This window comes from Ananas comosus, linkage group 12 (assembly GCF_001540865.1).
Source record: "Ananas comosus cultivar F153 linkage group 12, ASM154086v1, whole genome shotgun sequence".
NCBI classification, from domain to species: Eukaryota; Viridiplantae; Streptophyta; class Magnoliopsida; order Poales; family Bromeliaceae; genus Ananas; species Ananas comosus.
Genome location: NC_033632.1, coordinates 2,459,556 through 2,485,588, shown reverse-complemented (window position 1 = coordinate 2,485,588; position 26,033 = coordinate 2,459,556). Strand labels below are relative to the sequence as shown.

The 26,033-nt window shown below is 34.9% G+C and overlaps 4 protein-coding genes across 7 annotated transcripts; 3 read left to right on the top strand and 1 right to left on the bottom strand.

Moving 5' to 3' along the window:
* LOC109718008 (ABC transporter C family member 10-like) lies at positions 7,418-15,951 on the top strand. Of its 3 annotated transcripts, none has more exons than XM_020243983.1 (13): positions 7,418-7,528; positions 8,013-8,083; positions 8,165-10,203; positions 10,539-10,859; positions 11,257-11,343; positions 11,706-12,302; positions 12,562-12,726; positions 12,821-13,115; positions 13,492-13,706; positions 13,953-14,258; positions 14,459-14,522; positions 14,623-14,862; positions 15,253-15,951. In XM_020243983.1, exons 2-13 carry the CDS (start codon positions 8,068-8,070, stop codon positions 15,360-15,362), a joined length of 4,455 nt encoding a protein of 1,484 aa, XP_020099572.1. In that variant the 5' UTR covers positions 7,418-7,528; positions 8,013-8,067; the 3' UTR covers positions 15,363-15,951. The 3 variants fall into 3 exon arrangements, with proteins under 3 accessions (XP_020099572.1, XP_020099573.1, XP_020099571.1); XM_020243984.1 differs by lacking the exon at positions 7,418-7,528 and adding an exon at positions 7,611-7,862; XM_020243982.1 differs by lacking the exon at positions 7,418-7,528 and having other exon boundaries at positions 7,912-8,083.
* Positions 16,332-20,100, top strand: LOC109718009. Its single transcript, XM_020243985.1, has 4 exons — positions 16,332-18,512; positions 18,961-19,152; positions 19,368-19,864; positions 20,009-20,100. Exons 1-4 carry the CDS (start codon positions 16,381-16,383, stop codon positions 20,095-20,097), a joined length of 2,910 nt encoding a protein of 969 aa, XP_020099574.1. The 5' UTR covers positions 16,332-16,380; the 3' UTR covers positions 20,098-20,100.
* LOC109718013 lies at positions 20,111-21,129 on the bottom strand. Of its 2 annotated transcripts, none has more exons than XM_020243992.1 (3): positions 20,865-21,111; positions 20,613-20,745; positions 20,111-20,510 (listed from the first exon to the last, which is right to left on the bottom strand). In XM_020243992.1, exons 1-3 carry the CDS (start codon positions 21,026-21,028, stop codon positions 20,454-20,456), a joined length of 354 nt encoding a protein of 117 aa, XP_020099581.1. In that variant the 5' UTR covers positions 21,029-21,111; the 3' UTR covers positions 20,111-20,453. The 2 variants fall into 2 exon arrangements, with proteins under 2 accessions (XP_020099581.1, XP_020099582.1); XM_020243993.1 differs by having other exon boundaries at positions 20,154-20,510; positions 20,618-20,745; positions 20,865-21,129.
* LOC109718000 (rRNA-processing protein FCF1 homolog) lies at positions 22,549-25,628 on the top strand. The gene is made up of 9 exons (XM_020243968.1): positions 22,549-22,741; positions 22,812-22,877; positions 22,980-23,085; positions 23,511-23,553; positions 23,643-23,715; positions 23,877-23,964; positions 24,666-24,722; positions 24,856-24,934; positions 25,340-25,628. The coding sequence occupies exons 1-9, from the start codon at positions 22,671-22,673 to the stop codon at positions 25,351-25,353; spliced, it is 597 nt and encodes a 198-aa protein (XP_020099557.1). The 5' UTR covers positions 22,549-22,670; the 3' UTR covers positions 25,354-25,628.

The window sequence follows — 26,033 nt, the reverse complement described above, 5'->3', positions numbered from 1 at the left end:
ATTAATTATTCTAACTAATGGTGGTTCAGCAATTTTTGGCTTGTAGTAGTGATGTGATTGCATGGAGAATGCGTCAGGTGTGACAAATTAGTATGATGTTGTTGAAGACTCTAAAACATCTCAATCTTATGCTTATATAATGCACATAAGACAAAGATCGAGTAACATCTCCCAGCTTCACTTGCTTTGTTCACTTAAAAAAAGAAAAAAAAAATTACTGTACTTATAAAAATCAACTTAATTCTCAAGTTGGTAATTTGAAAATGGCCCCATACTTATGGACATTTGACCTAACTTTTAAAAAGCTTATATTTATTTAAAAAGCAGAATTGGCCCCCACGCATCTGATCGATCTTTAATGGGTACAAAGGTGATGAGTTCTTATATATCCTAGTTACAAACACACACAAAAAAAAAAAAAGGTAAGTGGGGGTCCTTTTATAGCCATGCGTCCCATATTACACATTCCATGGTATATATAAATATATATAATTGACTAATATATATTTAGCAAATTTTATCTAATGAAGTATAATTAAGTTTAATAGAATAAAGTATAATTAAGTTTAATAGATCATGTTTAGCAGAAAAGTTGATATTCGTTGCTCCGTTATTAGACAATCACTTATTATTCACAAAGCTGGTGTGGGTCTAATAATTTTTTTTTTTTATCTCACAAAAATTTATAAATTTTTATTTATTTCCTATCCATAGTATTATTGGCCAACTCTCTCCCTTCTATATATCTATATATATATATATATATATATATATATATATATAGTGAGGCTACTAAGCTTTCGGAAGCTCGGAGTGTGCTTCGAGGTCATTTTCAATGTTGCAACTTTCGAATTATCGATCGGCTCCATTAAACTTGATCTAGAGTATTTGAAGTAAATAAAAAATAAATTTTATAATTTTTCGATATCATTTGCCTAGTGATCGAAGGGGCTCAAAATCAATAATTTTAATGACCATGGTGAGCCGGTTGCAAGTTTAACGGTGTAGAAATATCCAAATCACGTTAAAATTTTGATAGAAAAATTTTTATACTAATAAAACAAGATCAATATCTTTGATCTAGAATTTTAATGTCATATTATCACGTTTTGTAAGATTTTTATTTTCAGCCGTTGATTTGAGCCCCTTCGTTCACTAGGAAATATATCGAAAAATCGGCATAATTTATTTTCTAGGTACTTCAATACTCTAGATCAAATTTAACGGAGGCCGATCGACAATTCGAAGTCGCAATATGTATAACGACCTGGAAGCACGGAAGGCTCCGTGCTTCCAGAAGGATAGTAGGCTCACTCTATATTATATATATATATATATATATATATATATATATAACGGGCACCTACTTTTGTCTTTGGTTATTTACTGCTAATTAATTCGTTCATCACCTTCCATTCAAATTTGTACCCAAAATAGATGGTGTAGCATCTTAGGTGGATGTTGTCCTGTGTGTTTGATTCTGCTTCTACTTTTTCTTCTTCTTTTTTTTTTCTCTCTATTGATATTATTTATAATTGAGTGTTTAATGTGCATCAAAACTTAAAAAGTCATAATATTAAAAAGCTAAAATAAAATTTTAAATCCTAAAAATAGAATCTTTTAAAAAATTATTAATAGTAATTCAATATTCCAATGTAGTGCTTCTTCTAATAATTAAGAATAAAATAATTTTGTATTTTTAAACTTACCTTCTACGTTGGAACTTGAACTGCACACAACTGCGTGGAAGGCATGCTATTAGTAGTATAGTTTCCCCCAAGTGTAATTAATGTGTATATTGTATTATAAAACTAATAAATTATCAACAATATTTTATTATTTTCTATGATACCAAATATATATATATATTTTAAAATTTTTAAAAAAACATATATTTTTAAAAATTTGACCAGGTAGAGAATTTTAATTATTATTTTCATGTAGTCTGAAATGATATATAATTAAATATATTAATATATCGAGCAATAGACATGTAATTTTTTATTTCGGCCTAAAGCGTTTTTAATAGTCTTTAAAACAATAATGTTTAGCAAAATGAAAATAATGATCAAATAAATAGGCCACTTACAAGTCCAAATTTGAAAAAATCAATCCGAACCACAGATCTTTATTTTAAATGGAAATTAAATTGGAGTTAATTAAATGTATTATTACCTCGTCCCCATTTGGATAAAATATTTACTCTTTAATATTTATCTTGATATGAAAACTTTTAATATTACATGTCTTAGTTTTGGGACTAGATATTTTCATTTGTTAAAGGGTTAATTCGTTGATTAATTTGGTTTTATATGTTGATAATTGACATTTTACTAACTGTCTAAAAGGGCTCCACATGTCGCATAGGACAAATTTATAAATATATGAAAATATTAATACTACATTTTTTTATTTTTTTTTGAGAGAAAGGTAGCATGTTACCCGCTTCGTTTTCGTTTATTTCATTTAGAAATAAACTTAGTTGGAAATGTGAATCAACTAGGATTCAAACTTGGGTCTCGAATACCAACGTAATACTACATTACTGCTACTAATAAAAGTGTAAATATACCGACCGTCCTTAGAGCAAGTGGCAAAGAATTTGGTGGTTGGTATCCGAAGTCCCAAGTTCGAATTCTAGTTGATTCACATTTCTAGCTAAGTTTATTTTTAAATAAAATAAACGAAGCGGATAGCGTGCTACCTATCTCTCAAAAAAATAATAATAATAAAAAATAAAAAAATAAAATTATTGCCTCGACAAGCTTCATGTCTTCTCTTCTTGCGATGTCGTTATTGCCTCGACAAGCGTGCTACCTATCCTCCACAACCTTCATGTCTTCTCTTCTTGGGATGTCGTTATTGCCGTGTGGGATAGGTTACTGGGAAGGGGATCGCAACCCGATTCTTTGAAAGCTCAAATTTTGGTGGCGACCTTATAGTGGACAATCTGATGCGAAAGAAATAACGTTATTTTCATAAATCTATCTACTAATGCTATCAATATAGCTCAACGTATTGGAATCTTGGCGAAGGAGTGGATTGAGTTTTGTTGAGCAGGACGGCCTTGGCAAATATTATATTCTTTTTCTTACCATCTGTCTCTTTTTACTTGTCTTTGTGCTCTTGTCTGCTCTTTTTCTTGACTTTTCGCTGTCCTCAAGGCCTTAGCTGTCTCACTCCATGTAGCTAAATTTATTTGTTTAATAAATGAAGCAGGTAGCGTGCTACCCTTTCTCTCTCAAAAAAATAAAAATAAAAGTGTAAATATTGAGGTTCTTGTAATTAATCTTGTTCTTACATAATAATGTTTATGATATGCCAGTAAATATATATAATATTTTATTATACTTTTGTTTTGTACATGTATAATAAATTAAACAAATTTTTTTTGTATTATAATGCAAATGCATTAATAACATATCACAGATCTAAGTCCCAAATCTACGTACCCAATATAAAAATTCACGTGCGTATAATTATCACATGTAATTAATTAACTATTCTCATATGAATTGACTACAAAAATATTAAAATATTATTCATGTATTGTTTATAATAATAGAGCCACGCATGCACCGTCTCCCTAAACCCTTTCTACAAATTAACGTATAATAAAATCCAACGATATATATACATGCGCCTCAAATAAAATATACATAGTGCTCCAACTATGGCTCTTTAGTCAACTCTTAGATACCTAATTACAAAGAACCCGTAGTTCAGTTTTAGCGTTGCACACCCTCAACATCTTCATCATACATTTAAAGACTATGGATTATATTTAATATTATTAATTATCAATTCGAAGATTTTATTATTAAAAATAACTGACATATATACATATTAGAGTAATGCTTCTATACTTTTTTTATTTTTATTACCGTTCATTCACGTGTATTCAACGGCTCAGATTTAATTTTTTTAAAATTGTGACCTGTAATAGCAGATCACTTTGGGAGAGGTACCGGTTATCAGGTACCTCAAAAAAGAATATTTTTGTCTTTTAATACATGAATAATTTAGTCATTTTATCTTTACTATATTTTCAAAATTTTAGAAACACTAAAATATTTAAAGTAGATGTCTAAATTAATGCCTAATAATTGCATAAATTTGGTTAATCAATTAATTTTCTAAATTAGTGCTAATTAATGCGTAATTTAGAACCTCAATTAAAAATTTCTTTAAATGTTGTATTGTTTAATTACCAAACTAACCTTGAATAAAATAATTCTTTTATCTGCTAAGTATTAAAATTATATTTTTACTCTCTATTAATCATCGGTTAAGATCTTTTTTATTTTTATTTTTTTAAAGTACCGAATCATTTCTCTACATATTAAGGTCTTCACACTTAAAAGAGTACAATTAATAATCCTACACAATATATATTTATAGAGAGAGAGAGAGAGTTGGGCTGGAATACTATATTGATAGTATTTTATCTATTTTGCTATCAAATTTTTAACTTTTGAATGAAAAATTATAAGATTAGGATAATATTAGTTCCTTCGGATTGAGTGAACTTTTTAAAGTTGAGTGGTTTCCACTGGGTTATAATATTTAATCCAATAATTAGAAATAATTAAAAAAAATAATTTAAGAGAAATGATTCGGTATTTTTTTTTTTTAAAAAAAAAAATCTTAACCGTTGATTAATAGAGGGTAAAAATGTAACTTTGAGAAACACTAAAACATTTTAATTGAGGTCCTTAATTTATGCATTAATTAGCACTAATTTAGAAAATTAATTGATTAATCAAATTTATGCAATTATTAGGCATTAATTCTAGGAATCTACTTTAAATGTTTAGTGTTTCTCAAATTATGCATTAATTTAAATTATAGAAATTTTAGAAATAGTTTTATTTTCTAATACGATGAATCTAAATTTTAAAATTTTAAATTTTAAAATTTAAAAAAATTTAAATTAGAGGAATTTTATATTACTATTTAAAAACTAAAATTCTATCATTTATTTAAATGTTTATTCGCGACACGTTTAAAAAGTAATGCATAAAAAACTAGAGTAAGATTTCTACAACTAGATTTCTTCTAGAGGAATTTCATATTACTATTTAAATTTTAAATTCAATGATTAAAACTAGATTGAACCGATTGATTTGACTGATCAGACTTTGACCTATTCTATCAAAAATCTGATTTTAACCTATTGAACTGAATAACATTAAGAACATTTCGAACCGGTAAAATATATAAATATTTTAAACAGAATGATAATTTAATGTTAGAGCTAATAAATATTTTAAATATAATTTTAAACATATAAATTAAAAAGATTAGAATTATGGTTGAGAAAAAAAATAGTTAGGAATTTGAATTCGAATATGACTAACAATCATAAAACTTATTTCCGAACTCGACGGATTTCAAAAATCCATACTCCAATTCAAAAATGACCATTTTTCGAAACCTAAACCAAACCTAAACCAGAGACTAGAATTCAAACAATTATTTCTGTTTACCATATTTCAAAGTATTTATATTGAAACTTAAATTTTTAAAATATAAATTTGAATATAATATTAAATTTTAAATTTAAAAGTGAAATTTAAATTAGAGGATTTCATATTACTATTTAAGTTTAAATTCAATGATCATATTGCCAAATCATTTGAAAATTTTCTTATATGAAATGCCAAATTATGAAAGAAAAGATAGAGAGAGAAAAAGAAAACAAAGAAAAATAAAATTTGAAATTAGTTGATGTAAAATGACTATATTGCTCATATATTAAAAGACAAAAATATCATTTTTGAGGTACCTGGTAACCGGTACCTCTCCCAAAGTGACCTACTATTACATGTCACAATTTAAAAAAGCTAAATCTGAAACGGTTGAATACGCGTGAATGAACGGTAACAAAAAAAAAAAGTATAGAAGCATTACTCTTTACTTCTCGAAGCACGGAGCCTTCCGTGCATCTAAGGTCTTTTTTCATATTGCGACTTTCGAATCGTCGATTCGCTTCGTCGTTAAACTGATCTAGACAGTATTTGAAGTACCTAGAAAATAAATTTTATATTTTTTGATATCATTTGCCTAGTGATCAAGAGGCTCAAAATCAATAATTTAATGGCCGTAGTGAGTCGTTTGCAGTTTAACTGTAGAAATATCCAAATCACGTGAAATTTTGATAGAAAATTTTTATACTATATAAAACAAGATCAATGTCTTCTATCTAAAATTTTAATTCATATTATCACGTTTTGTAAGATTTTTATTTTCAGCGTTGATTTTGAGCCTCCCCGTTCACTAGGCAAATAATATCGAAAAATCGCATAATTTATTTTCAATGTACTTCAAATACTCTAGAATTAAGTTTAACGGAGCCGATCGACGATTCGAAAATCGCAACATGAAATGTGGCTTGAAAGCACAGAGATTCGTGCTTCCAGAAGCATATAGCCTCACTCTATATATATATAGCAGGCTGCTGTGCTCTCAGGAGCACGGAGGCCTCCATGCTCCTGAGCCGTTTTCGATAATGAATTTTCGAATCGACAATCGGCTCCGTTAGACTTGATTTAAGATATTTGAAGTTCTAGAAAATTATTTTTGCTATTTTTGATATAATTTTCCTAGTGATCGAAAAATTCAAAATCAATAATTTTGCTATTTTTTGATATATATTCTTATATTTTTTTAGAATAGGTTGCACGTTACCCGCTTCGCTTATTTCATTCAAATAAACTTAGCTAGAACTGCTACCTTTCTAGCTAGGTTTATTTTCGAATGAAATAAACGAAGCGGATACGTGTTGTCTATCTCAAAAAAAAAAAAAAAAAGTTGAAGGTTCTCCTACATTTTTACCAACAAAAGTACTATATATATTTAAATTAATCGTGATCATTTAGATGTATATGCATTTTCGTAACAATATAATATAATATGTTTCTAATATTTTTTGGCCCCCTTTTCCTTGTATATGTAAAAAGGATCTTCCAAAAAAATTTTGTATGTTAAATCAGATTTTTTAAAAATAACCAAAATATTCTCACTTTATTGAAAGTACAACTGATAAATATAATAATGTTATATATATATATATATATATATATTTAAAAAAACTAGAATTTTTATTATATATAAAAATAGAAAAATAGTACAAACTAAAAGAGTGCAATATCTTCCCAGCAAGTCAAACCGAAATATAATTATGCCAAATAGTGTAATAATACATATATTTTTTAAAAAATATAAAATTAGTATTTTTTTTTTTCTGAAAAAAAAAAGTCAATTTTTTAATCAGTAGCAACAAGGGACACGGAAATGCGATGCGCCGTCGTGCTTTTTGGCTTTTGTTTGGACGCGCGGAGGACGTGAGCGGTGACGGGATCGATCGACCGGCCTATAAATTCTCCCCCACGATTTTTTCTTTTTTTCTTTTTTTTTTCGTTGTTTCTCCTCAATCCATTCACCCACTTAACAAAATCTCCAATTTTTTCTCTCCATTTCTCCTCTTCAATGAGATTCGATCATGAGCTGTGGAACACATGTATAGGTTAATTTGTTAGCTTATTATTATTATTATTATTTTTTACCTCTTCTTTTTGAATTTCAAAGTTGACAATGAAAACAAAAGTTGACAATCATTTGATGTGTGAGATAAATGAATCGAAAAAAGTACTGTTTTATCGGTCGATTTTTTTTTAACTATCCTTCCGTAGTTTTTATCTTTGGTTATTTGAAGTTGATCGTTGTAGTACACACGACATGATTCATCTGATTCATGAGTTATGTTGAGATTAATTTTTTTTCTATGGGATCGATCTTTTAGCCATAATTATTTTAGTACTATTTGGTGGACAAAGAGATGGTCTTTGTTTTGTCGTCAGGTACAAATGTTGATTTTGTCCATTTTTGTCTTCTTTTTGCTGTTGTTTTTCTTCTTTATTAGACGTAGAAAATGATACCAAATTCATTGGTATTAGCACTTGTACCTAATGAGATTCTGAAGAGAAGTAGTGATTGCCCAACGTCTGCAGATTTGGAAGGAGTTGATCAATCTGAGAGGGTGAGATAGAGAGATTTTGCCCAAAGATGGATGGTCTCACAAGTAACTCCTTTGCTTTGTATAATCATTGTCATATTTTGAGTTGCATGTTAGTTGTTTGTCAAAAAAATTTGATGCTTTTAGGTGCTTGGATGGGCTCTTGTGGGATGCTCATTTGCTCCAACAAAGGTGAGAATCCATGTGGGTTCAATGGAATCCTCTGCTCTTCTACTTGCATCAACCACATGATTGTTGTCTCAGTCAATTTGCTGCTGTTTGTCGCGCTTCTGGTCAATTTCGTTCTTAAGATTCGAAAGCACGCCGTTCCTCCGCGAGGGTTCTTCGGTTTCTCGTCGCCGTTGCGGCGGTTTGCCGCCGCGTTCGACGGTTGTTTGGGGCTTGTTTATGTCGGCCTTAGTTTGTGGATGTTGGAAGAGAACTTTAGGAAGGGGGTGGCTTTTTACCCTCTTCATCAGTGGCTTGTAGTGTTGTCTCAAGGCTTGTGTATGGCGCTTATCGGCTTTGTTCTCAGCACCAAATTTAGACTTCTCGGAGTAGTGTTTGTTAAAGTGTGGTCGGTTGCGACGGCGTTGTTTGCGTGTTTTATCTGCTTTTCTTCGGTTCTGAGTATCGCCGAAGAGAAGAGGGTATCTACAAAGGCCTGCTTAGATGTTTTGTCATTACCGGGAGCTTTACTATTACTCCTATACGGATTCAAGCAATCGAGAAATGAAGAGAGCTGTGAATTCATTGATGGGTCTTTGTATAAGGCTTTGAGCGACGAACCGAATGGTAATGTGGCGATCGATTTTGAGACGGACGTTACTCCTTTTGCGACTGCCGGGGTTCTAAGTGGAATGTCCTTTTGGTGGCTCAACCCTTTGATGAAGAAGGGTTATGAGAAGCCCTTAGAAGAGAAAGATATACCTCACTTGGGTGTAACGGATCGAGCGAAAAGCCGTTACTTTTTATTCCTGGAGAAATTGGATAGAGAAAAGCAGGTAAAGCAGAGAGCTTCGCCGTCGATTTTTTGGGTTATTGTTTCGTGCCATAAAAGAGATATTTTTGTATCTGGGTTCTTCGCGCTGCTTAAGATCCTCACTCTATCGGCCGGCCCCATGCTCTTAAACGCCTTCATCAAAGTATCGTTAGGGAACGCGGCTTTTAAGTATGAAGGTTATGTTTTGGCCTTGGCTTTGTTCCTTGCTAAATGTTTCGAGTCCTTATCACAAAGGCAGTGGTACTTTCGGACAAGAAGGTTAGGACTTCAAGTGAGATCTCTATTATCAGCAGCTATCTATAAGAAGCAACAACGGCTATCGAATTTGGCAAAACTGAGCCATTCCTCTGGGGAAATTACGAATTATGTTACCGTGGATGCGTATAGAATAGGGGAATTTCCGTTTTGGTTTCATCAGACATGGACTACAAGCCTTCAACTCTGCATTGCGCTGATGATTCTATACAATGCTGTGGGCCTAGCAACAATTTCTTCTATGGTTGTGATTATACTTACTGTGCTATGCAATGCTCCTTTGGCCAATTTGCAGCATAAGTTTCAGACCAAGTTAATGGAAGCTCAAGATAAGAGGCTCAAGGCCATGTCCGAGGCTTTGATTAATATGAAGGTTTTGAAACTATATGCATGGGAAACACATTTTAGAAAGGCTATAGAAGGGCTGAGGGAAGTTGAATGCAAATGGCTTTCGGCTTTTCAGCTTCGAAGAGCATATAACAGCTTCCTCTTTTGGTCGTCGCCTGTACTCGTATCAGCAGCAACCTTTCTAACCTGCTATCTTATTAATATTCCTCTCGATCCTAGTAATGTATTCACCTTCGTAGCTACATTACGTTTAGTTCAGGACCCAGTTAGGCAAATACCAGATGTGATCGGGGTAGTTATTCAAGCAAAGGTCGCATTTTCTCGGATAGAAAATTTTCTAGATGCGCCTGAGCTTGATAATAGACAACTAAGAAGAAAGTATAGTGCGGGTGTGGAGAATTTAATAAAGATTGAGTCTTGCAGTTTCTCGTGGGATGAGAACATTGCGAAGCCCACTCTGAGGAATATAAATTTAGAAGTGAAAGATGGAGAGAAGGTTGCGATTTGTGGGGAGGTCGGTTCAGGAAAGTCGAGTCTTTTGGCAGCTGTTCTAGGAGAGATTCCGAAGACACAGGGCACGGTATGATTTTTCATTATCTCATGGAGCATCTCATCTTGGTAGTAAATAGTTATTCAACTGAAATTTTCTAGTTATAACAAATATTGTTGTTTCTTAAAAGTAAACAAGTTTTATTTCCAGTGGGTTGAACATAGCAACTGGAAGTTCTTTTTTATGTAACAGTGGTTTTGGTAGGACTTGATTTTCCACTAGATTACGTTATTCCAAAATTGTTGCGGCTTTTACGATTTTTTAATATGCAATTCACCACTGGAGATGTTCATTGTCCTCATTTTGCTTGTTGGTTGTGCTAAAAATGGTTGAGTTGGTAACCAATATGGTTCTAAAATCTGCAGATTCAAGTTTGTGGGAAAATAGCGTATGTTTCTCAGAATGCATGGATTCAAACAGGTACTGTACAAGAGAATATCTTGTTTGGGTCCGCCTTGGATAAGCAAAGGTATCAAGAAACCCTGGAGAGGTGCTCTTTAGTAAAAGACCTTGAGATGTTACCCTTTGGAGACCATACTGAAATAGGAGAAAGAGGGGTAAATCTCAGTGGAGGCCAAAAGCAGCGTGTTCAGCTTGCCCGCGCATTGTACCAAGATGCAGATATTTATCTTTTGGATGATCCTTTCAGTGCCGTCGATGCACACACAGCTACTAGCCTTTTTAATGTAAGTGTTAGGGGCTTTCATACACATAACCCTGCGAAAATCATCTATTTCTCCATATGCTCAATCAAATATGAAGTTATCATATATACCTAGGGATGTGTAGCACCATTATCTTATGTTGGGGAATCATTCAATTCACAGGGGCAAGCTGGTTTTGCATTGGAGAAAAAACTTTTAAAATGACAAATATACTTTTTGAAGTACAACGGTAAAAATGTTAGGAATTTAAGTTTTCGAATAGCATATATGAAAATTCAGATGTTACTGGGATATACATGAATATAGATAACTATGCAAATTATTACATAAATATTCCGAAGGATTTTTTTTGGATCAATGCAATGCTTTCTAATCTTTGAAATTCTCTAAAACTTGTGTTTTTTTTCCCCTACTGCAGGAATATGTCATGGGAGCTCTATCAAACAAGACAGTACTGTTAGTGACTCATCAAGTGGATTTCCTACCAGTTTTTGATTCCATTTTGGTTAGCATTCTTATATTCAGTCATGGTTTCTATCTAACTGCTAACCAAATGCATAGACCTATTGAAGTTGGTTCTTCTCTATGCGCTACTAGGGCCTTCAACATCTACGTTGTCTAGTGTTTTCTTCCTTATAAAACAAACATTTAAACATACGTTCCAACTGAATAAATGTTTCAATGTATTACCTTTTAGTTTTCACCTGAAAGTACTAGGCAGAAGGATCTGTCTGTTGACAGATAGGCGTTGTACGCATTCTGACCTTTCTGTGTTTGGTCTACTCCTTTCCTGCTAAGTGGAATACTGACCATAACTGGAAATTTCTGTTATAGATTCTCATACACAATTAACTCGTTTTTTGGCAGTTAATGTCAGATGGACAGATTCTGCGAGCGGCACCTTATCAAGAACTTCTTGCTTCTTGCGAAGAATTTCAGGACCTTGTCAATGCACATAAAGATACTGTGGATCTTGAAAGGCTTAACAAAATGGTCCCTAATAGAAAAACAGAGACATCTACGGGAGAGATCAACAAAATTAATGGCAGCAAGCATCGGGAGAGTGCGAACCCCTCGGGAGTAGACCAACTGATTAAGAAAGAGGAGAGGGAAACGGGAGATACTGGTTTAAAGCCATATATGCAGTATCTGAGTCAGAACAAGGGCTATTTGTACGCATCACTTGCTGCTCTCTGTCATCTGATATTTGTATCGGGACAGATTTCACAGAACTCGTGGATGGCCGCCAACATTCAAAACCCTAATGTCAGCACCTTAAAATTGATCGCGGTGTATTTGGGAATTGGATTCGGGACAGTTATCTTCTTGTTCGGTAGATCTTTATTTGTAGTTGTCCTAGGCCTTGAGACATCTAAGTCCTTATTTTCTCAGTTACTGAACTCCCTATTCCGTGCACCAATGTCATTCTTCGATTCCACTCCTCTCGGAAGGATACTAAGTCGGGTAAGATTTCTCGCAGTGAATGTTGGTTGAGTTTTTAATACTATGAAATTGTTGCATATATACCACTATAATATCTTAATTTTTTCTATGTATCCCTTGAATGCAGTTTTTAACAAAAATACCCTTATCACTAAATTGACAAGGAAGGTAGTCTTGTAGTAGAAAAGGTTCTTCAAATATGAAGAAAACTTGTACATTCAAGGGTGTACTAGTTGAGATCTGCAGCTGCAATATTGATGGGCATATTATCATCTTGCAGGTCTCTTCCGACTTGAGCATTGTTGACCTTGATGTCCCGTTTAGCTTCATCTTTAGTATGAGTGCTACCATGAATGCATGCGGCAATCTTGGGGTATTGGCTGTCGTTACCTGGCAAGTCTTATTCGTCTCTATACCAATGATCTATTTGACCTTTCGATTGCAGGTGAATTTATGGAGTGTTTGATGATTTCAACTGCATTAATTAGTCTATTTATTTCTGCTGTAATTTCTGTCGCAACTTCATTTCGGTGTTGTAGAGGTACTACTTAGCTTCTGCAAAGGAATTGATGCGGATCAATGGAACAACGAAATCTCTCGTAGCCAACCACCTAGCTGAATCAATTCAAGGAGCAACAACAATTAGGGCTTTTGAGGAGGAAGACCGCTTCTTTGCCAAAAATTTGGAGCTTATTGACCAAAATGCAAGTCCCTTCTTCCAGAATTTTGCTGCGAGTGAATGGTTGATTCAACGCTTGGAGACTATGAGTGCAGCCACTGTTTCATCGTCAGCCCTTGTTATGGCTCTGCTCCCTCCTGGCACTTTTAGCTCCGGTGAGTTCACAAATTTGAGTATTTTTTTAGTAGTTCTTTTTCTTTCTATAGACATACCCCAACAAACATGCAAAATTATGTAAATACCATTCTAGAGCTGATATTTGCTTGTGTGCGCCTGAAAGGCCTTTTGCATTCATTCCCCTGAAAACTTATTTGTGCACGTGCACCTGAATGTATGCCTAGGGGTTATATATGAAAAAAAAAAAAGACGACAAAAATTTAAAAATTACTACCTTTTAGACATATGGCTAATACAACCTTTATGTCTAGATTTAGTTTTTTGTTGGTGTGTGAAATTATGCATATTTAGAGTGAATCATTCGCTTTTGTAAATTACCCTTCGAAAGTATGATTAACTCCAATTCTGATGCAGGTTTTGTCGGAATGGCTCTCTCTTATGGTCTTTCATTAAACATGTCTCTTGTATTCTCTATTCAAAATCAGTGCACACTAGCGAATCTCATCATCTCAGTAGAAAGGCTGAATCAATACATGAACATAGAAAGTGAGGCCCCGGAAATTGTCAAAGAGAACCGACCTGCACCTGATTGGCCAGCTGTCGGTCGAGTAGAGCTCAAAGATTTGAAGGTATTTAGTACTAATATCCCCTATTGCCTAAATTTTTTTATCTACATCATGCATATCGTATTTTCACTTTTCCTTCCTGAAATATCAAGTGCCCCTTAAACTAGAAGTTTTCGTGACTTTGCAGGCTTTATATATCACTTGTGTTTAGAGATTAATGGGGCAAAATGTAGGGTTCAGTAAATTTTATGGGAAGATTACAATCAGTAGCGGTGACAATAATGACCGTAATATATTTTCATTTAACAGATAAGATATAGGCCAGATACCCCGCTCGTATTACGTGGAATAACATGCACATTTGAAGGTGGGCACAAGATTGGGATAGTAGGCCGCACCGGAAGTGGAAAGACAACCCTAATAGGTGCATTATTTCGGCTTGTCGAACCAGCTGGAGGAAAAATAGTCATAGATGGGCTAGACGTGACCACGATTGGGCTTCATGATTTACGGTCTCGACTGGGAATCATTCCGCAAGATCCAACTCTCTTTCATGGCTCTGTTAGATATAATCTTGATCCTATTGGACAATTCACAGACCAAGAAATATGGGAGGTAATGCATCTCATTATCTAGCACTATATGTTACTTCTATATAACCCATCATGGCTTGATTATCGAGGTGTTATTATCATTACCATGATATTGATAATATGAGCTTGCTTTATTGTTTGAATTTTCACAAATGTTGTTAGCTAGATAAATTGCCATAGTACTGTTAGCACGAAATATAATTCCGATATTTTCTTTTCAAGGTTCTTGACAAATGCCAACTCCGAGAAGCTGTTCAAGAGAAGGAACAGGGCTTAGATTCACTAGGTACTAGTATACGTCAAAGTTAATGGCTATTTTTCTTTAAAATCAAATGGTATCATCTTATATATATTCTTTTTCTAAACTTCTAAATCTTACCATATAGTTGTCGAGGAGGGATCAAATTGGAGCATGGGACAAAGGCAGTTATTCTGCTTGGGCCGTGCACTTCTGAGACGAAGCCGCATATTAGTTCTTGACGAGGCCACCGCGTCCATCGATAATGCCACGGACGCCATTCTTCAGAAAACCATCAGAACGGAATTTGCGGATAGTACTGTTATTACGGTTGCACATCGGATCCCCACGGTTATGGACTGCACCATGGTGCTTGCTATTAGCGACGGTAAGTTTCAATACCTATCATATTTATTTCGAAGTGGAATAAAGACACTAAAAAAGGATTAATTACAATTACCTTGTCGATTTCCAGCTTTTAAACTTCAGTCGATATCTCGCTCCTTCACATTTAATAGGAACGTAGCTAAACTACTTGATAGTTGTCACAGATATATATGCTTAAATTATCAATGAATATTCTTTACATTCACCTCAAAAAAGGATTACCCTCATGAAAAATCAGAGGTTTAGCCAACCTGTAGTCCTAATATATTGTCAACTTTTGTCTACAACTACGTAGAGAAGTTTTGGCTCTCTTTCCGCTAAAGTATCGATACTGATCCACATACTTGTCTCGTATGTTGCTGACAAATTTATCTACCTATATTTTTTTCAGGGAAATTGGTGGAGTACGATGAACCTATGAAACTCATGAAAACCGAGGGGTCTCTGTTCCGAGAGCTCGTGAAGGAATACTGGTCGCATACATCAAATGGCAACATGTAGTCATAAAATATGTCGATAATACAAGCAATATTTCTTATACTTCTCCAGTGATCTCCTCATTTGAAGACAGGGGATAGGTGGAAGAGACTCCATTTGTAAATAACAAGCCTAAGACCTCTTATTCTCAATCAAAAGACAAAGAAGGATCATCATAAGACCTGCACTGTATTACTATTTGGGAAGATGCATTACAAGTTTGATAATCCGGCGACACCAGGACACGCGATGGCGACGAAGGTTTGGAAGATTTGAAGTGATTCTCGTCATCTTAAGAATCGTCTTTCGTCTTGTTCGGAAATTTCATGTGAAATATGTTTGTTCCCTAGTTGTCATTCCTTTCTTGTAGTGAAAGTGTGGTAGTTATTAGTTAAGCCACCGAAGTTAGAGCTAAGTAGTAATTTTGAATCTGAATTTTTGAATCTCTTTTCTTTTAGAATTACCTGCGATTAATAGTGCAATAGAAACTGCAATTAATTCTAAATCAAAAAGAAAGAAGTACGCGGTCTTATATAAGTAAGGCTCCGTTTGAAATTGCGGGGAGATTGCGTTATGTGCAGTGAAAAAGTACGATGAAAAAATATTTTGTTTCTTTTCGTATGTAATATTATATTTGACATATCGCGATTAGTTGGTTACGATATATTTTTCTGCGGAGAACACAGAAGTATCGCATCGAAGAACACAAAAATATATCTCTATATGCTTTTATCTCAATTCTATGTCTAAAATGTTTTGTTAATTACATGGCATATTAGTTACATAATTACACAGCTTTTACACCAGGTAAGATGATTCGAATTAAATTTAAAAATTTAAATTAATAATAAATTATTTATCAGTTTAAGTTTTTAAATGTGATTCGAATACAGATCATTACGAGATTCCGCTGGAATACACACGTGCCTTTTTTTTCCCGCCAAAATTTTGAAATCCGAGCGATCCTCCTCCTTTTTCCCGCCACTCGATACAATACCATCGTAGTCGCTCGAAACCCCTACATCTCTCTACTCTCTCTCTCATGGATCTCCGCATCCTCGACCTCTCCCGAACCCAACGCATCGTCCTCCTCATCGACCTCCACCCCCTCCTCATCTCTCCCCAAAACCCTAACCCTAGCTCCTATCTCTCCACCGTTCTCTCCGCCGCACGGACCATCCTCTCCTTGCCGACCCTCGCCTCCTCCCTCTCCGCCTTCAAGCTCTTCTTCTCCTCCCTCTCCCCCGTCCTCTCCACCTCCACCGTCCACCGCCTCCTCGGCAAGTCCCCCACCTTCCTCTCCTTCGATCGCCACCCCCAAACCCTAATCTCCCTCTCCCGAGCCCTCGGTTCCCTCTCCCTCGCACCCGATCTCGCCGGCTCTAACGTCGCCGGCTCGCCGAAGGTGTCTCTGCTCGCCAAGTCGCTCCTCCAACTCGAGCACGAGTACGGATGGGAGATCCACTCTGAGAACCTGAGAGGTACGCCGGAATTGCTGCGATTTCGGTCCAATTTGGTCATTTTGTTCTCTCCGATCTCCCAAGATCGGAGCTTTTTGTCACAGTACGTTGAATTGGAAGATGATGGTGATAAAGTAGTGAGTTTTGATTCTTTCTCGAAGCGATTTGTTCAATTATTTAGTCCCGTGAAGAGAAGGCTTGTCGCATGGGATATCCATCTCAGTTGGATTGATGTTAATTTTGGTCAAGAGAACAAAGAAGGGGTTTTTGGGTCAGGGTGGCTCGAAAAGGGTATTAGGGAGTTTGGTTGGAGTTCTTATGCGACGGATGCGATCGCCTTGGGTTCTGTACTTGTTCCATTTGCTTTGATCTATCCGTACCTTGGTTGCTCAATGGGGTACGCCACAGGCGAGAATAGCAAGAGAGGTAGCGTAGAGCTAATTTTGGGGATTGCCGATGTCAGTGAGAAGCCATTAGAGTGCAAAAGCTGCGAACTCGAAGTGCTTGATCTAATGCTGCTGAGAGAAAGATCGGTAATAAGTTGCCCTCCTCTGAAAGGTTCTGTCAGCGAAATTACACAGATCCATGTTAGAGAAGTTTGGAGGAAAGAGGTAGGAGAAATTACCACAAGCAACTCATCTGCTATAGCTTTGCTTCATGGGTTTTCAGGGGAATGTGAGAATAAAGTTGGAAAAGATGATCGGAAAGAGTCATTTGTTGATAGGGTTCTTCAATTACTTTGTTTGGAGAAAGGCGAGTTTTTGCAAGGCAAGCCTATCTGGCAGCTATTTCTCGCCTTCCTATACGAGAGAAGCTACTGTGCTGTAGCTTCTATCCTAGATAGTGACGGAAACTCTGTTGGTGGTATTCTTATGCCTTTTACAATTAACCATGCATTGCTTCATATTCTAGATAAGAACCCGGTTGATTTATGCCCATTAGTTGTTCGAACAAACAATTGTTTGCCAGAAACCCAAGATATTTATACATGTGATGCATCAAAAGATAAGGATGCTAGAAGAAAAAGAAGTAAGGTTCGAGATAAGCTACTTCAGAGTACCAGTTGGAGCTCTTTTTGTGAAGTATTGTTTTGCAATGCTGATGACATAGTTCCAGGGGCAGATTTGGTTGAACTGTACTTAAGTAAAGATTCTAGTAAATCGAAAAAGTTGCGCTTTTTAAAATGCTGGATGAGGCAAGCTAGAAGATCTTTTTCGAGTATTTGCCCAACTAAGCAAATAGAAGGAGAGAAGCATTTAAGTGTTGAAGATGAAACAGGGATTATCGCTCCTCTTGAAGAGGCTGAAGCTAACATTAACTTTTCTTCCCAAGGCGAGTCAAATGATAGTGTACAAATGAAGGACGAAGCTTCACCTATATTTCCAATGGAGGATACAGAAGTTTTTCTTGGTAGTATTCAACAGAAAATTGAGCAGGGTCTGCTTTCAGAAGAAGCTGATCTTAGGATTTTAGCCGAACGTTTAGTTGCTATGTCTATAGATGCTTTATACAGAAAGTTTGGGAGGAACAGGACAAAGGATTTTGAGTTCAAGGAAGCAGAAACTGCTTCTGATGCAAAGGTTGCTTCTGAAGTCTCTCTTCTGCTTCTGAAGAAACCTAAGGATCTGATTTTAAAGTACAAAGAGATCAATTCAGCTTCAACTGCAACAACTCCGATTACACGAAATATTACCACAGATGACAAAATTAGAGAGTATCCTTTTTTATGATGTTTTCCTGCATCTCTTTGCACCATAGTTCTCAAAGTTTGAACTTGATTGCAATTACATTCAAAGAGTTTGAGTTTTAACAACTTAGTCCCTGCTGTTTGTCATGTAACAATTAAGTCTTTTCATTTATTTTTTTGTTCGAAGAAAAAAGATGCCATGATGGCATCATCGTTAGGTGTCAGTGACATGGAACTTTTTCAGGTTGGCCCTAGCGAATGATGATGTTGATGTGGTATTTCTTTATAATATCTCTTTAGAGAGTAGAATAATGAAAGAACTTAATTGCTACGAGGAACAAAGCTTAGGATCTAAATTGTCGAATTTGAAAATCTGACGGTGTGATTGAAATTGTTGATCAGATTCTGAGGGAGCAAAATTGTAAATAATCATCTTTAAAACTGTGGCTTCCATGTATGACTTAACACAGATTAGGCATGAATTACAAATCCTGTTTAGGATGGAAATACTTCGGTCTGGTGCTGGGGCAAGTATTGAAGAAAATGTGAAACAAAAGATGATCAAGGAGATTTGCTCGCTTTTGCAGTTCATCGATATCAATCTGCAAGGGGACTCGTATAACTCGGAGAATGTTCTTGAATTTGCTGAGAGGACCATAAAATCTAGGTATGCTTAATATTTTGCAAGGATGTTTCTTTCATTACATGAAATTTTGTTAGTGCAGTAACCTTAGCTTCTGTTTTGAGTAAGAGCTCTTTCATATCTTGTGGGTAAACCAGTCCAACTTGAAAGCTTTTAAGACAAGTCAGTTGAATGAAATTTTGTGACTTTTCAATACATGAATCCAAATGAAGTGTTCTCTAACCGATCAGCTGATCCAGGTACAACCATTGTCTAAGTGAAGTCATTCAGAAAATCTATACCCAGATGGAGTTCGACCTATTCGATGAAGAAATCGAACTCTCCGACTCTTTGCCTATTAGCAACAGCGAAGAATCCAAGAAAAGGGAAGAGAATTCTACGCGTCAACAGGAAAATTGTGTGAAGAGCCATAATACATCAGGCGGCAGTAGTCATCAACAGCTGTTAATGAAAGCTCAAGAAAGAAGAAATAGAGATAGAAGGCTCTCGTCGTTCACGAGCTGGGTTCCGGACTTGCATAGGGTTTGGGCTCTTAAACAGCCGAGGACGGAGAAACTACATAAGGGCGAACTGCAATCAAAGCCGTCAAAAAGGAGGAAAAGGCGGGTGGCGGCCAATGATATGGTCTGCGAGACTCCAAATCTGGGAACGAAAAATGCACAGGACAGGGAGAATGGTGCTTGTAATGAGATCAAATCATTTAGATCTCTCTCCAAGGCTTTATTTCACCATGAAGGTGATTTTAGTTCATAAACATAATCTCTCAATTCTTTTCCTAATGAGATTACTTTGAAATTTGTTGTATTGTGATTCTTTGTCTGATGAGATTACTCAGAAACTTGCTGTAGTTCTCATGTTGATAATAGCATTCAAGTTTCAGGAATATGGAAGATAAGGTTGAAGGATTACTCTCCTTTTCTTCATTGTTCAAAAAGATGTTGTGCTTCGTCGTTGTCATTATTCTGCTGATGAAAGTTTAATATCTCAGATTCCAAATCCGCAAATAGTACTTCCTTCAGTCCAAATTGAAAAAAAAAGAAAAGAAAGTTGTAGCTACTGATTGAATCTTATAGCTATTTTCTGGTAAAAGTTTGCTGCAGAGTTAAGTTCGCAGGAAAAATAAGCACCCAGTTGCTGCTGCTGACGACAAGAAGAGACAATCACAAGTTCACAACTTCACAAGGCAAAACATAAGTGAAGATCAGATCAGAGTCAAACAGGCCAATTGTCTGTTTCCGAAGAGGAGGAGGAGATTTCTCAGAAGATCATCTCTTTCGCGGTACGATGAGCGGGTAAGTTGCATCAGGAATCTTCTTATAATTTGCTCATGCAGGCTCATAAAGACCTAGCATGTGCCCATCAATGCATCGGAGGGCCGCGACCTGCGCGACAGAGAAAGATCAATTTTGAGACTACATTTCATCTGGTATGGTATTGTGCCGTTTAGGGTTTGAGATGTGTCAAAAACATTTTTTTGAATAAACCTTGCCGTGAATCTCGTATCTAATGGGGCCATCGAGCTCGGCTCCCAACGCCATTAACTTGGCCACCGTGCTGTTGATGTCGGCGACGGTGAAGGACAGCATGGAGGAATAGCCTTTCTGGGTTTCAGGAATACTGCAGCAAATGACAGACAGATTTTTTTTCAGATTGATTTTATCAGCATGTATGTATGTATTACTCATTTACTTGTGCTGCTGCTGAGGAGTGAGGAGGCAAATGGCAGACAGACAGACTTGCGGGAGTGCAGGAGGGCGAGCTGGAGTGGGCCGGACTGGAGCTCGGCCCAGCGGAGGGTGCAGACGTGGGCGGTGAAATCCAGGCCCTCCGTGTAGAATCGTGCGGCCCGCGGCACGTCCCTGTGCAGCTGCAGCACCCACCGGAACGCCGCCGCCGCCATGAATTCAACGCAAGAGGGAAACCCACGCTACTAGGGCTTTTCTTTTCTTTTCTTTTCTTTTTTGGGTAAATTCAAATACCACCCCTATAATTTGACACTTTTTCATTTCAGTACGTTATGATTTAAATTATATTAATATAGTATTATGCGGTTTTATTTAGTTCCTTTGTAACATTTTATTAAATTATATATAAAAAATTTTAAATATTTTATCTAAATTTATCGAATATTCGCATTAGTACTTTTTAGTCTTAACTTTATCACTAATTTAATAAAAAAAATAATAAATGAAAATAACAAAAAAAAATATAAGGTACGAAAATAATACATTTTAAATTACAAGATACTAAAATAAAAAAGTGGAAACTACAGTGGTGGTGTTTGGAGTTTTTTTTTTTTTTTTTTTTTTTTTGTGGAATTGAAATTTCTTGACATAAAAGTTAAAGTTTTTTATCATTAATATATATATATATATTATATAATATATATATATATATATATATATATTTTCGTAAAAAATTGACTTTGGCCAGAGTAAGTCGAAGTGGAAGTCGATTACAGCTCGGGATTGATCGAAGTTAAATATATTATTATTTCAGAGAGTTTGAGTTTGGATTCAAAGTTAAAATTATGTTAAATTAAACAATAGAAATAGGTATTTACTATCTAAAGCAACTCACCCCTTACCAATTTTGGTAAAACAAATACATAAGCGTAAAGTGGAAGGAGAGTTTTATTTAGAAAAAAATTCAAATATCGTTCCGGTGGTTTTACTTTAGTATTATTATATAGTTTAAAGTGTATCAATTTAGTATTTTATGGTTTTATTTTTATCTTTTTATTGTCGATTTCATTATGAATTAATTACTTTCCAGTTTGACGCCGACATGAATTAATAAACATTTCAATAATAAAAAATAAATGAAAATAAAATTTTAAAAAGTTAAAATTTGATTATAATTTTTGTTTTTTTAAAAAATACAGAACAGTTTAAAAAATAGGATAGTGATACAAAGGGGATTTTTTTCATTTTAACCCTTTAAAAACTTATAATTAGCTAAATAATTTTGTAAAAAATTTATTTGTTGAAATAACCTTATTTTATCAACTAAGTATTGGAGTATAAAAATAAGTGAAAAACGATCAATCAGTTATAGTTACTAATGAAAATTAAAAGGCGGTGAATCATTCACCATCTTTTTTTTTTATATTAGAGGCGGTAGATGATTCACCACTTTTATAATAGATGAATAATTTATTTTTTTTTTATTTTCATATATTATTTTAACAATCAAAAAAAATTTCAACAAATCACATATAATTCTTATATCTTAAAATATCTTAACAACATATAAATATAAAATCGGCGAATCATTAATCGCTTTCTAAAAAAAAAATTGATTCACCGTGATTCTCATTAGTTATCTACATAAAAATTTTTAAGAATTATTTAGCAAATTGAAAAAAATTTTTTAATAAATTGAGTGTGCAAAAAGTCCGATACAACGCGAGAGCACTAATTCTCCCTAACACAAAAAAAGTCCGAAACAAAGCGAGGGCACTAATTCTCTCTAACACAAACAAACAAAACGGAGAAAAAAGAAAAAAAGAAAAAAATATCGGCTAGGGTTTCTCCTCCGCCATGGGGAGAGCGAAGAAGGGCCCTAAATTCGCCGTCGTGAAGAGGCTTGTGAGCTCCAAAACCCTAAAGAAGTGAGTGAGCCCATCGCCACCATCATCATCTCCCCTCTACTCCGAAACCCTAATATTCTTTTGATCGCAGGTACAAGGAGGAGGTGCTGAACCCTAAGAAGAAGGACCTCGAGAAGGAGAAGCTCCCGCGCAACGCGTGAGTTTCTTCGCTTCGATCTCTTATTCGCCTTGTTCCTTTTTTTTTTCTTTTTTGCTTTGATTTGCTGATGATTTGTTATATTTGATCGGTTTTTCATAGTCCGGCGATATCTTCGGCGCTCTTCTTTAAGTACAACACTGCCCTAGGCCCGCCATATCGGGTTATTGTCGATACCAACTTCATCAACTTCTCCATTCAGAATAAGGTGATTTGGTTTCGGAAAAAGTTTGGATTTTTGATGATTTTAATGTTGTTTTAGTAGGGATTGGACTGATGTTGTATTAGATGCAAAAGGTTGATGAATTACTGAGGTTTTAGAGTTATTTGCTATTATGTTACTGAATACTCGGTATAGTTCTTAAATTAGTGAACTTTCGTTCTTGTTCTTCGGAAATATGAAAGTTGCAATTAGTTTTATTTTTAACTTATTTGCTGAGTAAGTTTGCATTTGTATTTAATGTTCATCATCAGAAGTTTAAATATCTCAAGCACCTTTAAATTCTGTGGATTAAGGAATGAGTTTAGGAATTGCATTATTTTGTGAATCACTTATACTAAGAAATAGTAGAAAGAGTTATCTATATTAGCTTTATGTGTGACATGACTAATGTCCTATTTTCTTTAATGCAGTTGGATTTGGAAAAGGGAATGATGGACTGTTTGTATGCAAAATGTTAGTCATCATAATCTTTTCCTGTGTTGATTTGAACCCTCACTCTACATTTTCCTTACTAAATTGCTTCTTGTTGTTGGCTTAAAAAGGTACCCCATGTATCACCGATTGCGTTATGGCTGAACTTGAGAAACTGGGACAAAAATATCGAGTGGCTTTAAGGTATAATTTGATAAAACTGCTTTGCCCTCTAGTGCAAACTTGAACAATGAATATTTATAGAGCTTCACCTATTGTAATTATAGTTCTCTTTTTAGCTATAATTAGGTGGTGAATAATTTGGTTTTTTTTTTCGTAATATGTATATATGTTTTTTTTGACAGGATTGCTAAGGATCCTAGGTTTGAGAGATTACCATGCACACATAAAGGAACTTATGCAGATGATTGCATCGTTGAAAGGGTTACTCAGGTATTATCCTCTTCATAACTGATTTACCGTCTATTTTTTATTTTTTATTTTTTATTCTTTTTCTTTTGTGACTTAGAATACTACTATATGTTTCTTTGGTTTATTCCAGTCTTTTATCTAAGAGCATTTGATGTATTATTCTTTTGTTTATTTATTCTCTATGACATAGAAATCTTGATATCACTAGGCAATGAGGGTTTGATTAGACACCCCAATTCTAGAAATGAACTGCAACTATAAGTTGACTTAGTTGAAAACGAAAAAAAAGTATGGCAAGAATGTTGTTTAGCTTTGAAACTGTAGAGATTTTGGAAGTACTTTCTTTTAATATTAGCAAAACCCATGCCGATTAGAACAGCTATTCCTAGCAAATTTTAGTCCTGTTTGCCAAATAATGGGATAGCTTGAGCTATCCATTTTATTGTCCTTGAAACAAACTTGAGTCTTGTACGGTAGCAACTCGATCTAAGCCCATAATTGATATCTTTTCTGTTTTTGCTCAGTTTGCTATATTCTGAAATTAGCTTTCTTCCAAACTTACCTTTTGCTTTCTTAGGAGCTTTTCTTGTTTTGCATTTCCTTTTTTTCTTTTTGGGATCAAAGCTTTATGCTCTGTTACAATAGCAGGGGTGATGTGTTACATAATAAATTGATATTCTCCTGTCTCTTACTTTGTAAAATTACAATCTTTTCTTAAACAGCACAAATGCTACATTGTCGCTACATGTGATAGAGATTTGAAGCGAAGGATACGCAAGGTATGCAAATATCGAAAGCATAAGTCTTTGTTTTTCTTCTTCCTTTTCTTTTTCTTTTTCGTTTTCTTTTTTGGGGTGAAGCCCTAGGCTTGTTTTAATTGTTCCTCCAAGCTAATGTCATCCATGTCGACAGATTCCTGGGGTGCCAATCATGTACATTACTCAACACAAGTACTCAATTGAGCGTTTGCCTGAAGCTACTATTGGTGGAGGTGCGCTTTTCGTTTTTGCTATATCGTTAACCTAGTTCCTTTTTGGTCTGGCAACTTATGTGTACTACACAAAGCAAAAGCTTCCGCAATGATGTGTTTGGTTAACAAATTGTTTGGAGCTTTCAGAGTCACGAGAAGTTAAAATGAGCTTTACAATCCTGGAAGCAAAAACTTAAATTTGAAGCTGCTTCTGCTACAGCGAAAGCTGTAGAGGAAGGTTAGTGAAGAAAACTATTGCTTTCTTGAAGAGCTCTACTCATTCTCGAGAAGCTCCAGCCAGACCAAACACAGGCCTTTAATGTTTTTCGTTGCGATCGACTCTCTCTCAAGAAGTAACCAAAGTTGTTATTTGCCTGAAAAGCCCCCTGTATATGATATTCATGTTGGCATGCTTATATTTTGCAGCTCCAAGATATTGATGACCGACGACCCCCTCTGCAAATTTACAAACTTCCCTTTCACAGCTTTGAATGTTCCCTCAAATGAAGGGCAGGACAGTGCGGTACTTTCTAGTTGGAGTTTTAGTTTCATGCCTGCAAATTTTTGTAGCCGACGTATGCAGGATTGCTGTAATATTTAGTATGTAGGTCTTGCTGGCCTTTTATCTTTCAACTTAACAGCGCGTTGCTTGAACCGATGTATTATGACTTTAACAGATAATGAAAGATTCATTTGCTCGTGTTGTTTCTTGCAACTACCTTTTGGTATGTTAACTGTATATATGTGATTTTGTTACCTATTGCTAAGGTTAAGAGTAGTTGGAAGTTTTAATTATTAAGTTTCTTTGGTGCAATGTACAAAAACTAACTTGCAAAGAGGCCCGGGGACCGTCCTTCTGTTCTGTCAAAGTTGATAGCTACCCAAAGTACCCTTCAAGTTTCTGTCGCAGGGCTGCGTTTGGTTCGAATATAAGTAAAACCGTTTATTTTAGGGATAGTTATAAATTCAGGCATAAGTAACATCTAGATCAATTTTGTGCTTTTTTTTTAAAAAATAATAAAATAATAAATTTATTAGCTATGAATATTATATAAGATAATGAAAACGTATTAATTAATTAATTAAATATAAAAAATAATTTAATTTTTTAATTAGTAAG

Bases quoted from the DNA above. Each gene is read 5' to 3' on its own strand.
- LOC109718000 (XM_020243968.1), top strand. From the start codon at position 22,671: ATGGGGAGAGCGAAGAAGGGCCCTAAATTCGCCGTCGTGAAGAGGCTT. The intron at 22,742-22,811 runs GTGAGTGAGCCC...TTTTGATCGCAG, and splicing joins AGCTCCAAAACCCTAAAGAA to GTACAAGGAGGAGGTGCTGA. The intron at 24,723-24,855 runs GTATGCAAATAT...CCATGTCGACAG, and splicing joins TGAAGCGAAGGATACGCAAG to ATTCCTGGGGTGCCAATCAT.
- LOC109718008 (XM_020243983.1), top strand. The intron at 10,204-10,538 runs GTATGATTTTTC...TAAAATCTGCAG, and splicing joins TTCCGAAGACACAGGGCACG to ATTCAAGTTTGTGGGAAAAT. The intron at 10,860-11,256 runs GTAAGTGTTAGG...CCCCTACTGCAG, and splicing joins CAGCTACTAGCCTTTTTAAT to GAATATGTCATGGGAGCTCT.
- LOC109718009 (XM_020243985.1), top strand. From the start codon at position 16,381: ATGGATCTCCGCATCCTCGACCTCTCCCGAACCCAACGCATCGTCCTC. The intron at 18,513-18,960 runs GTATCCTTTTTT...AACACAGATTAG, and splicing joins ACAGATGACAAAATTAGAGA to GCATGAATTACAAATCCTGT. The intron at 19,153-19,367 runs GTATGCTTAATA...CAGCTGATCCAG, and splicing joins GAGAGGACCATAAAATCTAG to GTACAACCATTGTCTAAGTG.
- LOC109718013 (XM_020243992.1), bottom strand. From the start codon at position 21,028: ATGGCGGCGGCGGCGTTCCGGTGGGTGCTGCAGCTGCACAGGGACGTG. The intron at 20,746-20,864 runs GTCTGTCTGTCT...CATTTGCTGCAG, and splicing joins GCCCTCCTGCACTCCCGCAA to TATTCCTGAAACCCAGAAAG. The intron at 20,511-20,612 runs GTTTATTCAAAA...TCTGTCGCGCAG, and splicing joins GATACGAGATTCACGGCAAG to GTCGCGGCCCTCCGATGCAT.